This window comes from Pogona vitticeps, chromosome 6 (genome assembly GCF_051106095.1).
Source record: "Pogona vitticeps strain Pit_001003342236 chromosome 6, PviZW2.1, whole genome shotgun sequence".
Classification (NCBI taxonomy): Eukaryota; Metazoa; Chordata; class Lepidosauria; order Squamata; family Agamidae; genus Pogona; species Pogona vitticeps.
Genome location: NC_135788.1, coordinates 30,166,768 through 30,179,770, shown reverse-complemented (window position 1 = coordinate 30,179,770; position 13,003 = coordinate 30,166,768). Strand labels below are relative to the sequence as shown.

The following is a 13,003-nucleotide window of genomic DNA, read 5'->3' as shown; positions in this document are numbered from 1 at the left end:
CTTCACAATTCTAGTTAGTTTTTCATATAGTGAAGAACCTGAAAGAATTTAACAGGATGAGTCAGCATCAGAGGTTGCAAAGAGCATAACTTGTGCTCCAAAATGCAGAAGTGGCTCTTATTCTTCCTCCACCATTTGCAAATTTGTTACTACAAAACAAATTATTGAGTAACATATTTTTATTGTTAGGCATGCCTAGGGTAAGGAGGCAAATGAGATAAGAAGATACTCTTTTTTTATAGCAGCTGTCATGTGTCTTGTGCAACCTCAGGTTCTGGTCTAGAGTTGTAAGTTTTCTTTTCAGATCTGAGTGATCAGCTGGTGGAAGTGGTTGGTCTGGAGGGAGCCATGGAGATGGGTCAAATATACACCGGACTGAAAAGTGCTGGAAGACGTCTTGCTCAATGTACATCTGTTACCATCCGGTAGGAACCACGTTTTCCATGCACATGTATTTATTGGTCATATAAAGTAATACTAGGATATGGGGTCTTCCAATGAATCTGCTCAGCAAGAGATTCAGAGCAGAAAAAGAAAGAAAGAAGTACTTCGTGACACATGTATCCTCCTCCCTATCTGTAATTTCATTTTCTACGATTTTGGTTATCCGCAGTTTACCCCAATCCAAAAATATTAAATGGAAATGTTAAGATATTTACAGAGACTGGTTATATTCCAGGGTTTTGCTTCCAGTATGAAACAGACAGAGGCCTTTATCTCATAATAGAAACAGGAGTCATACAAGGAAGAAGGTCTTTGTCCCAACCCCCAGTATGGCTCCTGTATGTCACATATAGGGTTCATGACTATCTGTGGCAGGTCTTGGAACATATCACCTGTGAATATGGGGAGACTCCTGTAAGAGCTTGATGTGGCAAAAGATACTGATGCTTACTCCTCCAGACTGCTTTAAAGGAATATTAGCTCATTTCATGGAGGCTGAGAGTATCAACTGTTTCAGACACAGAATACTATTGAATACCAAGTGCTGCAGAACAAAACTGACAGAGGACTACTATGTGTATGCCCTTCTCCTGGGCGTCTCAAAAATTGCATCAAACATGAGATATAAGAATGAAATTTGGTAAATTTCTGTAACTCTTTTCTCTAGGACTAGCAAGGCTCTGCCTATGCAAATTGATGGGGAGCCATGGATGCAAACACCTTGTACAGTAAGTATATCTTGATCAATGTTTAAAATAAAGCTTGGCAAACAACGGCCAAAATAAGAACATCATACTGTAATGACATTTCTCATATTGGACAAAATGAACAATATCTCTTCCATCATATTGTATAATCTATCCTAGTTCTGTGATTAAACAACTTGGCTACAGTGCTGAAGTCCTATGAACAGATCTCAATATAATCTCTCCGTGTAGTAACATAACATGTAACTGTATGCACAACTTCCTTATATATGAAATCCATACATGTGCTTTTAGTTTTATTCTTCCTACAAATGTGCTCAAATAAGCTGAGCATTTTTGTCATTTCAAACTTAATTTGTGTTTTGTACAAATGTATTCAAGACACTGGAAAAACTTCAGTATTATATACCTGAGGAAAATTAATTGTGACAGGAAGGAGAATGGGATGTGTGTGTCTCTTTCCTAATGTGCTGATTTAGGAGGAAGTGAGAGGACAAATTTAGATCCTTGAGGGCAGTTTCACCCATTCTACTGGTCAAAAAGTGCCATTAAGAGTCCATTTTGCAAGGAGATAAAGATGAGCCATGATAAATGTGCCATTTTAAAATTGATATTATTGTTGTCATCATCATCATATCTTCATTATTATCATCATTCATTTGCTCATTCAAAAACAAGCTTGGGCAATACTTTTATTTTCATAAACGGGTATGCTTTAAAGTTCTGCAGAATTCTTCAATAGTGTGGAAGAACTTAGATTGGGAGAAGAACAGAAAAGTCCAAGAATTTTTTGGCCAGGTGTTCAGGTTTCAGAATCTGTAGTTAAACTGAAGGAGATCCAAGATGGACAGTGCGATCTTAAAGAATCAGTGTGAGGTATATTGATAATATTATCAAGTAAGGGGATGTTGGATCAAGTGTCTTTCTCCATCTTCGTAGACAAAGGAATGGCAGCCACCTAGTTAATCTTCCTTTGCCCTGTATCAATGCATGTAGCTCATGCTTTATCTGGCTGAAACAGACCCTGAAGTTTCTAGCCAGGATCAGTTTACTTTTCCATTCCTCCCCCAAACACCTGAAGTTTTGAAATAAACATAACATATTTTGGTAGCGTTTAATATGTAGTAGTCAAGATGCCACTTGGGAAAGATTTATACAATCAAGGTGCCAACACAGAAAAAGTCCTGTCTAGCAAACAGCCATCTAATCCAAGCAGTAGCAGATAATGACTGGGTAATTTCTGTAAAGTGCAGACTGAAACATACAGTGGATTTAAAGCAGAACTGAAATTTGAATCACCCTACCACTGCACCTAACATGTACAAGCAAGAGCAGACAAAGAATGACTTTCAGTTATTGTGTCAGCTGCTGGGCAGATGATCCCTCTGATGATTTGAGGGCTTCAATATCAAAAATGATCCTTTGAATTACCATTGGAAAACGTATTCGATGTATATACGTATGTCTGTTGCTTCTGACCCTCCACCAAAGCTGCCCACAGAGACAGTGGATTTTAATATCTAAAGGGGAGAGGAAGAATTTATCTTGCTTCAACTTCAGTGCTCCCTCGTGTTGAAATTTGATCCTATAGTCCTTGACCATTCTGCGTGAATCCTAAAAGTAGGAGGAAAAGAATACAACACTTAATGGAAATATTATTGCTTTGGCACCCATCCAGCAGTAGGTTTGTCCAGTTTTTGTTTTGTTTTGTTTTTGTTGCCAACTCTGTAAATATATGGAGCCCACCCTGACATCCACTTGCAAGGTGCTGGAAGGGGACACACATGCATGTTTAGGAATGTTATACCCAGAACGTCCATTTTTTGGAGTGTGGATGGGAGCCCACTTAACTCGTTGAAGCAGTATGGGATTGCTCAGTTACCTCATGGAACTGAGGACCTTTTGAGGTGTTCTCCCAGATTAGCAATCAAGAGGTCTTGGTGTTTTCTTTTTTTAAAAGTCTGCTTCATCCGTTTAAATACTAGTAATCTAGCTGATTGGGTTTCTTACTTTTTTTTTCTATTGACCCAACCGGTGGATAGATAACGTGAACAGTAAGTGAGGTCCACTAGGCTGAATCACATCTTGAGGCACCAGCAGGCTAAGGAATCACTTAACTGGCCTCTCATTGCTGGCCGGCTCAAGGGAGTGGAGATAAGGCAACAGTGCTTGAGCCCTGGCAGATATGCTGATTACAGATCCTTACTTAGATACTATAGTACTGTATTATAGTTCTAAACCAAAGCAGACTTCCCATGTCTTCACTGAAGTGCCATGTATTGGAAGCAGAAGCCTTTTTAGTTTCTTCCCTAAAATCCACACTGGGATCTAATCCAGAGCTGCTCAAATCCAAAATGCTTTCTCGTTATCCAAAACTCCTCAATGTTTCCAAGTACACAGACAACTTCCTCACACCCATGGGAAAAATTACTGGCCACTCTAGCTAAGTTATTCTGAAAACTGTAGGCCTGACAAAGGTGGCATGAAAAGGGATAAGTATTCAATGTGGTTATATTGAGTCAACTGAACTGGGAATCTTTTGCCCATACTAGAGCTCAGAGTTTTCCTCAGAAGTCTTGTGTGAGAGTGATTTGTTTGGATGTTTGTGTGTTTATGTGTGCTTTAAATCAATGATTCCCAACCCAGGAGTTTTTAGACTAAAACCCCCAGAAACCCCAGCCCACACAGCTGGTGGTGAAAGCTTCTGGGAACTGTAGGCCAAGTACATTTGGCTTACCCAAGGTTGAGAACCCCTTCTTTAGATCAAATCAGGATTGTCTGAAAACTCAGGGGCAACATCTTGTTACAGTGGTGCCTCGACTTACAAACTTAATCTGTTCCGGAAGATGGGCGTATGTCAAAATGGTTGTATGTCGAAATATCATTTCCCATTGAAATGCAATTAATCTGTTCCGGCCGAAGGAAAAAAAATACCAAAAAAATCACGGCAAGACCCGTCGGAAATTCGATGAATCCCTTTTGGCCGAAGGGGGGGGGGATAAAAGCAAGCACAGCATGCACGACAGATGGAAATGGGGGGAAAGCAATGCAAAAAGCAAACGAAGCATGCAGGACAGATCAGAAATGGGGAAAAAGCAATGCAAAAAGCAAGTGAAGCATGCAAGACAGATCAGAAATGAGCAAAAAGCAAAGCACCAACAAACAAACAAACCCTGCAAGATCCATCAGAAACCCCCTGAAATGGTTGCCCCACTCAGATAAAGGAAATCCACTAGTGGCAGTGAGAAAAAGGGAGAATGTCCCAGTTGTTATCTGCTGGTGGAAAGACATAGTGTGAGACCTTTGTTTGGGGAAACAAGCAGGGGTTAGGTGGTAAACATCACACACCCCAAGATCCATCGGAAATGGGGGGAAACAAAAAAACAACCAAACCCCCCAAGACCCATCACAGCACAGAAACATAACCCCCCCAGGCCAAAACCATGCTGCAAAAATACCCAGAACAGTTTTTAAAAAGCAGAAAATAGCACCTTACCTTACAAGTTAGCCTTATCCGATCTCACACTCTCTAACTGCTAGGGTGAAAGAGCTACAAAGAAGCAACCTCGTTGCCACCTACAGTTAGAAATGTGAATTTTTGCCTTTTCCCCCTGACTTTCTGTTTGTAAGTGGAAGCTTCTGTCACAAGTAGAAGCAAAATTTTGCAGCCAGAGTAGGTCGTAACTTGAAATGGTCGTAAGTAGGGACGTTCGTAGGTTGAGGCACCACTGTATAATGAACCTGGTTTCTAAATCTTGTGTGCTCTAGGAAGAAATGGCTTAGTATCCATTTTGATTATTCATCCAATTAAGGAAGCATCCACCTGGTCTTAAACAGTTAATAAATAAGCTACAGACAAGTTAATATATAAACTTGTCTATATCTTATTTAGCTTTGTAAAATGTTTTCTCATTTGCATACATTTGAGGCCTAACACTCTACTTGTAGTCAGGTATTGTTTTTATGTTTCCTCCACTTCATTGTGCATACATTATTTTTGTTTACCTATACATTTTTTTCATAATTACATAACAGGTTCTTTTGCTTCTTTTTGTATAATTGACAATGCAATTTACTGCATGTGTGCTTTCTGCACCTTGGACAACTATGCTGAGATGTAATCACCTACCCTTCCAGTTCAGATTGTTAAGAAAAGAATTAGTTGTGACTAATTGCCAATTAATTTGTAGTGGTTTAAAGGTGGGGGAGGGGTGAAACAATTGCACCTACTAATTAAAATTTAAAATATTCCAAAGTGTCATCTTTAGGTGTCTGTGGAATACATAATTTCCATTTTGGTTCTGTGCTGGATCCTGTAACCTCCCTGAGCTTGACAGCTTTATTAATTTAAAGACTCAGCAATACCTATTAGTATAAAACAGGAAAAAATGTCATTAATCATTTATTTTAATTTTGCAGCTGTGTTGTTTTTCTCAGTATGTTTAAAAATTATGATGACACCACCATGTTTTCCAATTTACCTGTGTGAAGAGGAAATGGATCACATTGTTTAGGAGTAATACACGTGTATATTATTAAACCTTAACTAATGCCAGACTAATTAGATTTAATTTCACTTGGTGCAATGATATTATGTTATTGTTTTAAGCAAACTATAACAGAAATCAACTTTTTTATAGCACAGGGGGTCTCACAGGGTCAGGATTGAGTTACCCAGCATGCAGACCTAGAGATAGGGGAGGGTATGATATAAACACACACACACACACACAAACACACACACACACAAACACACACACGCACAGACCTATATCTATCTGTCTATCTGAAGAATGTACAGTGTATGTGTTTATATGCTTTTATATCACACATATTTGAAACATTTAAAGTTTCTAAATCAGCATGGAAGGCTACATTGTGCACAGAAAAAAGTTAGAAATTCCATCAGATGCACCTCAGATTGTCCTTATCCCTTAAATTACCTTGGGAGATCCCTGCTATTTTGTATTAAGTTTGTAGACTGACTTTTTTTCTATTTCTACTGTTGGTGAAAAAAAAAGACGTTATCTTTTCATTCTCATGCAGGAGCAAAATGTCTTGCATCAGTTGACAAGTTTTTTCAGAGCGTGCCTCAGTGTCAAGATACCCATTTTCACTAAGGATGACAAAATCTAGATCTCTGTACTCTAAGCCATAATAAACCTGTGGAGAAATCATGGTTTGGATGCTGAATTATAGTAATTAATACAAGCCATGCTTTTGAGGGAACGACTAACATAAGCCTTTGACTTTTAGCATCAAGTTTCAAAACATTTCAGATATGTGTTAATTCCCATTATCTATGAAGAAAATGTCTCAGTTAAGGACGGTAATATGTTTCATTCAGTTCAACAGTAAAGGGAACTTGATTCTTTAAGAAAAATAAACATCAAAATCCTATGCAATACTCTGTCTCACTAACAGGGTGTTAAGGGCAGGGTAGCAGGTGCATCCCTGTGCCTGTTGGAACATTTCAAATATGTGTTAATTCCCATTATCTATACATGTGAATGTGTCTTGTTGATATAATATCTGAATAGGGCTTTTGAATGTGTTCAAATAAATGATGGCCATTAAATTAATTCTAATTTAGACAGCAAATATGATCTGGAGTTGCATTGCAAAGGGTTGCTTCTCCCAGTGGCTCACAACTTGGGAGAACAACAATTTAAAAATTATCTTGCACTAGGGATTGATGTGCAAAGGTTATGAAAGATGATGGCTCGAATTCCTATGTCAGTCTGAGGTCCCATAAGGAAGTATACTGAATGTTGAAATGTTGCTGCTTTATCTCCACCAGTTCTACAAATTGGTGGAATTCAAAGAAATTAAAATCTGAATTCATGTTTACTTAGAAGTAATCTTTACTAAATTCAATAAGGCTTGTTCCTTGGTAAGTGTGTGTAGAATCGGGATCTTAAATACTGTATAGCAGTCCATATACAATACTGCATAAACTCAATTTGTTTTCTGCATGTTATTCCAAGGAAGATTAAACTAAGATTCCAGTGGAGTCAAATGAAACCCACTTATCGTGTTGAGATTTTATATTTCTGTCTCTTTATTGTAAAGTAAATTTCCATCCCAAGAAGCAGCCTGTTCCCTATTTTAATGAGCCTCTCCCCATAGTGTACCTTTTTTTTCATTACTATTAGTGAATGACAAGTGAAGGATATTCATTTTAGCTTGAAAATGTCAGGTATGCACTTTAAGAGATATATTTTTTGCCAATTTTAATGAGGTGGTGTTTCTTTTTGAAAGAAATACTCATTTGTGATGTGGATACTGTGCAGATGACAACTGATATTTAATAAGTGATGGTTCTTGTATTAGTCGTAGTTCACTAAAGAAAATGTCTCAGATAGCTTTTGAAAAACTGTTAGCGTCACTAGCCTAAAGGCAAGATGTGACCTTTTTATTACATAATGAGAATCATTTATTATCTTACAATGTATCTTAAAGTCACAGACAAAATGCCACTTTCATAATTGGTTTCAATTAGCTTTGAGCATAGCATACATTCATAAAATGTCTTCTCTAATTTAGACTTGAATTAGAGAAAATTGGCGACATAATCTATGCTAAGGTTGTCTCATTTAAGGTGATTTCTAGTTTTATATCAAAGAAATCAAAATGGATAGCTATAAAGTAGTATTTTGTAGTGTTTTCAACAGGCCTTTCAATATTTGATTTGATTTTTACTATCAATTAATTAACAAATTGGAAAGCTACTTCATCATTTTTGACCTTTTTTACTATGTTACATTTTGACTTTAATTCGTAGTGGTTATTTTGAAATGGAGCATTGAAGTTCATGTTAAGAGCAGTGAACAATGCAATTAGGAGAAGTATAAATAAGACATGCTACTATAATTAAGTGTCTATTTTTAATAGAGGATATGTACAAAATTCAATATTACCATGATACAGCAACAGCATACCAGAGTAGAAATAAAACTCCCTTAGATACAGGCAGGGAAGCCCCCCTGAGGTAGAGGGGCATAATGATTGTAGGTACATAGTCTTCTGTGATATTCATAGTTCCTTGGCTTAGAATATACGAGATCCAAACTATACATTTTAGTAGTCCATCAATATAGCTGAAATCACATTAGTGTTCAAGAGGCAGCCTTTCATTTCTCTGAAATCTACTTCAAAAGGAAGAAACTGCTTAGACCCTAAAGACCAATCATAGAACAAAACAAGTTAAATGGCAAATTACAGGAGCTGAGAACCTCTTCTTTTGATGATCACACATAAACCATATTTAAGGAATTCTCCTTTCTAATGAAAGATTATCTGTAACTCATGCTTTGGCCCATCATAGTAGGGTGTTGAAAGGGCAGCGTCAAATTGCCATTCACTTACAACTTGTAAGTTTGATTAGAAGTTTAATTTCTTTTATATTGTATTGTACTGTGTTGATTTTATATTGTGTATTCTGCAAAGGCCTGTGTGCTATGCAATAAACTGAATCTGTTCGTTTGACTTACAGCTCTTCAGATAAAAAAAATTTAAGCATCACATTCCAGTTTGTAAATGTCAAATAAGAGGAAAATACTACTTCTTATGAAATTGCCATATAGTTAGAATTATGAATCATATTTGAGACTTCAGTAGGGTAGGGGCACAGTTGACCAAGACATGATACCAACCCAGTGGCTGCTCCAGTATTGTGGAATACTTTTCCCTCTTAATCAATAATATATTGTTTCATATAAACATTTTATTTTATGCTGTGGTATGGTGCCTTCATAGATGTGAACTGATTTTTGGTGCACTGGTAATGGCCCAATCAAAAGTTGTTTGTTCTTTCTTTCTCACCATAAGACCTTTCAGCTGTACTGGACTACAACTCCCATCAGCTAGGCTGTTCTGGGGATTGTGGGAGTTAGAGTTGAGAACCTCTGGAAAGTGCCAAGATGGCAATAGCAGGGCTATGATAATAATAGCTGCTTGTTCGAAACAAATAAACCTATTCATATAAAAATTTAAATAAAAATAGTCTATTTCTTAAAATCCGTGAAGTATTAGCAAGGAACCTTAAAATCACTGTTACTTTGTGATTAAATAATTTAACAGATAACTTTTCTCTCTTTCTGTCTCTCTCCAGATAAAAATTACACACAAGAACCAAGCTCCAATACTGATGGGACCCCCTCCCAAAACTGGCCTCATCTCTTCCATCATTACTAGAACAATGAGCTGTGGCAAAGAATAAGCTTCTTTCGTTAAATCCGTACAAAATCAAATTAGCAGGGATTTGGAGTATGTATGCTGGAAACCTTTCAGGGGTTTTTTAAATGTTCTCTACTGCATAATCATGGAATCTGGAATAACAGTTTTGTGACTGAGCTAATGTAAAATGATGCTATTAGAATAATTTATTGCCACAGTTTTGTAGGCATTTTGCATGGAGAAAGCTAATGTTTACATAAAGTGATAAAGCATATTTTTGTTGCATGCATTACCATTACTAATTTACAAGATAAATATGCTGTGGAATGGAAAAATCCACTGCTATTGGAAATGTGATTTTCATGGGTTGTGATCCTCAACCTGCTTACTGCATATTAGTCTTTCAGATGGTGCATTTAATTCACTGGATGTCTTTTGAAGAAGGTGCCTTGAAGCTTTTTATAGTCTTGATTTGCCTCCCTTTCTCCTTAATTCTGAAGAATAACTAAAAGTCACCCCAGTATTATTATGTTGTTAGCCGCCTAGAGTGGTCCTGACCCAACCAGATAGGCGGGATATAAATTAATTAAATAAATAAATACCTGATTGTCCCTCTTAAATCTAACCGGTATAGTTAGATTTGAAAGGATCCAGTCATTTCAAGTTTGTAATGGGAAATAATAATTTACTTTGGTCTGTTAGACTGCACTTAGAGCTAAAGTGTATATTAAAGTTAGTATTTTATTAGAGGAGGAAATTCCTTAAGTATAGGAACATTGATAGTTTCAGATTAGTGTATGTTTTTGTGACTGGTCTCCTGGATGTAAGCATAGACTTCATTTGCAAGTCTGATTTCTCAGACCCAAGTTCTTCCTGAATCATGTCTCTGGAATACAAAGGATTTCAGCATGTAGTGGTGGGCTTTGATCCTCAGAATCATACCTAAGAAGTACATTTTATTACATAGAGAAAGATTTACTTATAATGAAGCATGTCTCTTATTAGGTTGTCTTAAGTTTCACATTGTTATCACACATATAAATGTTTCCATTAGATATCTAGATCCACAATGTAAGTAAGGGAAAATTGATAACCCATTTCTGATGTAAGAATAGTCTATTCTACATTTTATAAAAAGAATCTCTCCATTTGCCATGGAGCATTGGCTCAATGTCAGCATTCATTAAATTCCTGTCTTTCTGACATGTGGAAACATTAAATCCTTCAGTTTCCAAACATCAGTAATTTCAGTATTTGTTAAGATACACCTAATGGTACGTATATATTTTTTAAAATGAAATTGTAAAAGTGGGCCATGTTTGATTTTAAATAAATAACTAGACCCATGAAAAATCTTTATGGATTCAAAATTCAGGCTATTTTATCTATTGTGCAATAGGTGTGTAAGTAAACAAACCACATGTCTAAAACAACAACAGAATGTTTTCTACCAAAAGATTGTGGGGGCTTCAAGGTTAATACATAGATAATCAAACAAAATGGACTGGAATTGCTTATGAAAACTTTTGATCACTTTTAGATTAACTAGATGCTGAAGAAAGGGGAGTTGAAATTCATGGCTTGCCATTAATGCTCATTCACTTATTTTATGTGTTTATATCTACCATCTATAAATCAGAGACTGCAAGGTTGACCTGAGGGATCGGTCTCTGCTGTGTACATAGATTTCTGCTTGCTGTAGCTTTGTTATCTATGTTACAGAATCTTATTAAACAGGGCCTCCACATGCATGCATGAGTATCGTAGTTTTGTTGTTAATGCATTTATTTTATAAATGTAAATGACCCAATCCAGTTGGTGCCTTTCTATTTGCTGTTTGAATCCAATAACTTCTGTTGGAATGATTTCTTCTTATCTGTGGCCCCCTGAACAATTTTTAACAGCTTGGGAATGGCAGTGAACCATGTTTTGTGTGATTTAAGTGCCATTGTCTTACAGTTAGTGATGGGCCAGCCAAAAATTTCAGTGTTGTAAATAAATGTACAGTATAGTTAAATGCCATTGGAAAAAGCCATTAAGTTGGATCCACAGTTAGTCACACTTGAAGTAGGCCAACTGAGATTAATGGTACTATAGTTACTAATGAATAATAAGAACCCCCTTTGATTTTGGTGAGTCTCCTCTGATTAAGTATGGATCCAACCAGGAATATTTTTTTCCCTTCAGCTGAGATTTGCTTGAGTTTCATCCTTTTGCATGTTTTACTTGCAAACACTCCACCAGGAACATATAGTTTGCTTGAAATGCATGATTGATTAATATCCTCCCACCTTTTAATCTTCACCGTACATTGCTAATAATTTATCAAATCGCTTTTCCTGTTGATTCTTTCAGTTTTATACTCATTTAACAAACAGCATTCAATCTTTCTGATGTGCACAACATTGTGCATAGATACATTAAGACAGAGTTTGAGTACATTATAGGATTTGGTTAGTTTTGTCTCCTTATAATTGAAGATGAAAGCAAAAGCAATATATTGCTGGCAAAAACATGTACATGAAAGTTAAAAGTCAGTAACATTAGCAGAGAAATATCAACTGGTGTGATGTTCAGCATTAGGCTGAAAATTGTCTGTCACTGAACCTAAGGCTGTGTAGTTTAACTATGTATTGGTCTAGTAATGTCAACAATTACATATGGTAATATAAGAATTACCTTTCTGTTGGAAACTATATACAAATGTATGCCTACATTCGAAGCATATATTTGTATATAGGTATTCATGATCCTAAGGCAAATAGTTTGATTCTATATTACACAATGTGTACATTGATTTTATGAAATTGTGGTGACAGCAGTAATAAATATTTTCACATGCTCAAATAGTTTCCTATACCATTGAGCTTTTTGCTCTTTTCTTTTCCTTTTTTTTTTGGGGGGGGGAGGGCACTAGTCTGGTGTGACCTGTCAGAGAATTGCAAAAGCAACATGCCTCTGAAAACCATTAGGAACAACAAAAACAAAAGTATTCCAGCATATTTAAGACTGATTCTTTTTTTAAAAAATCAGTGTGAACTTTTGTGGAATACAGTTAACATCTTCAAACACATGTTTCTGTGTTGTGGGGACCACTATTCTATGACTTTTCTCGAGCTGTTCTGTCTACATGAAGAAACGACATCAACAGTACCAATTAGAAAGTGTTCTTTTCCATACCCTTTCTCTTAAACAGACACCATCATGTCCTGAACACACACAGTCTCATCTGACTTCAGAACCTAACCAGGTAGCACCTTGCTAGCACATGGATGGGGTACCTCCTCATAATACCTGTGATCTTCAGGTTCAGGTAGGAAGAAGACTGCCTGAAACCTTGGAGAGCCAGTGCCAGATTGAGGTGACATTGCTGGGCTAAGCGTGGACCAACAATCTAACTCGACAGATCTCTGTGTTCATCTAACGTCACTTGTGAAGAAAATCTTTGACTCCTTCATCTGTACGTTATTCAAGCAGCATGAAAAAATGTCACAGGAAAAGGTCTCCACTGCCACTATAGGTAAAAGTGAGGTGTAGGTGGCAAGATGCAAATAGGGAGAAGTACAGCAATAACTGCTTAATTTTGATACAAATGTTTATAGTTAGCAAGTTTGTTCCATAATATTTGTTTGTTTTATAGCCTACCTTTCTCCCTATAAGGAGACCCAAGGTGG

At 36.7% G+C, this 13,003-nt stretch overlaps 1 protein-coding gene across 2 annotated transcripts in view; it reads left to right on the top strand.

Annotated features, from left to right (window-relative positions):
• The window catches only part of DGKB (diacylglycerol kinase beta), a 316,591-nt gene extending 304,415 nt beyond the window's left edge, over window positions 1-12,176 (top strand). For both annotated transcript variants that reach the window (XM_020781534.3, XM_020781524.3), the window contains 3 exons: window positions 305-425; window positions 1,112-1,172; window positions 9,265-12,176. In XM_020781534.3, coding sequence (XP_020637193.3) covers window positions 305-425; window positions 1,112-1,172; window positions 9,265-9,372 — 290 coding nt within the window. In that variant the 3' untranslated portion in view covers window positions 9,373-12,176. The remainder of the gene's footprint in view (window positions 1-304; window positions 426-1,111; window positions 1,173-9,264) is intronic.
• Window positions 12,177-13,003: the final 827 nt, after the last annotated feature.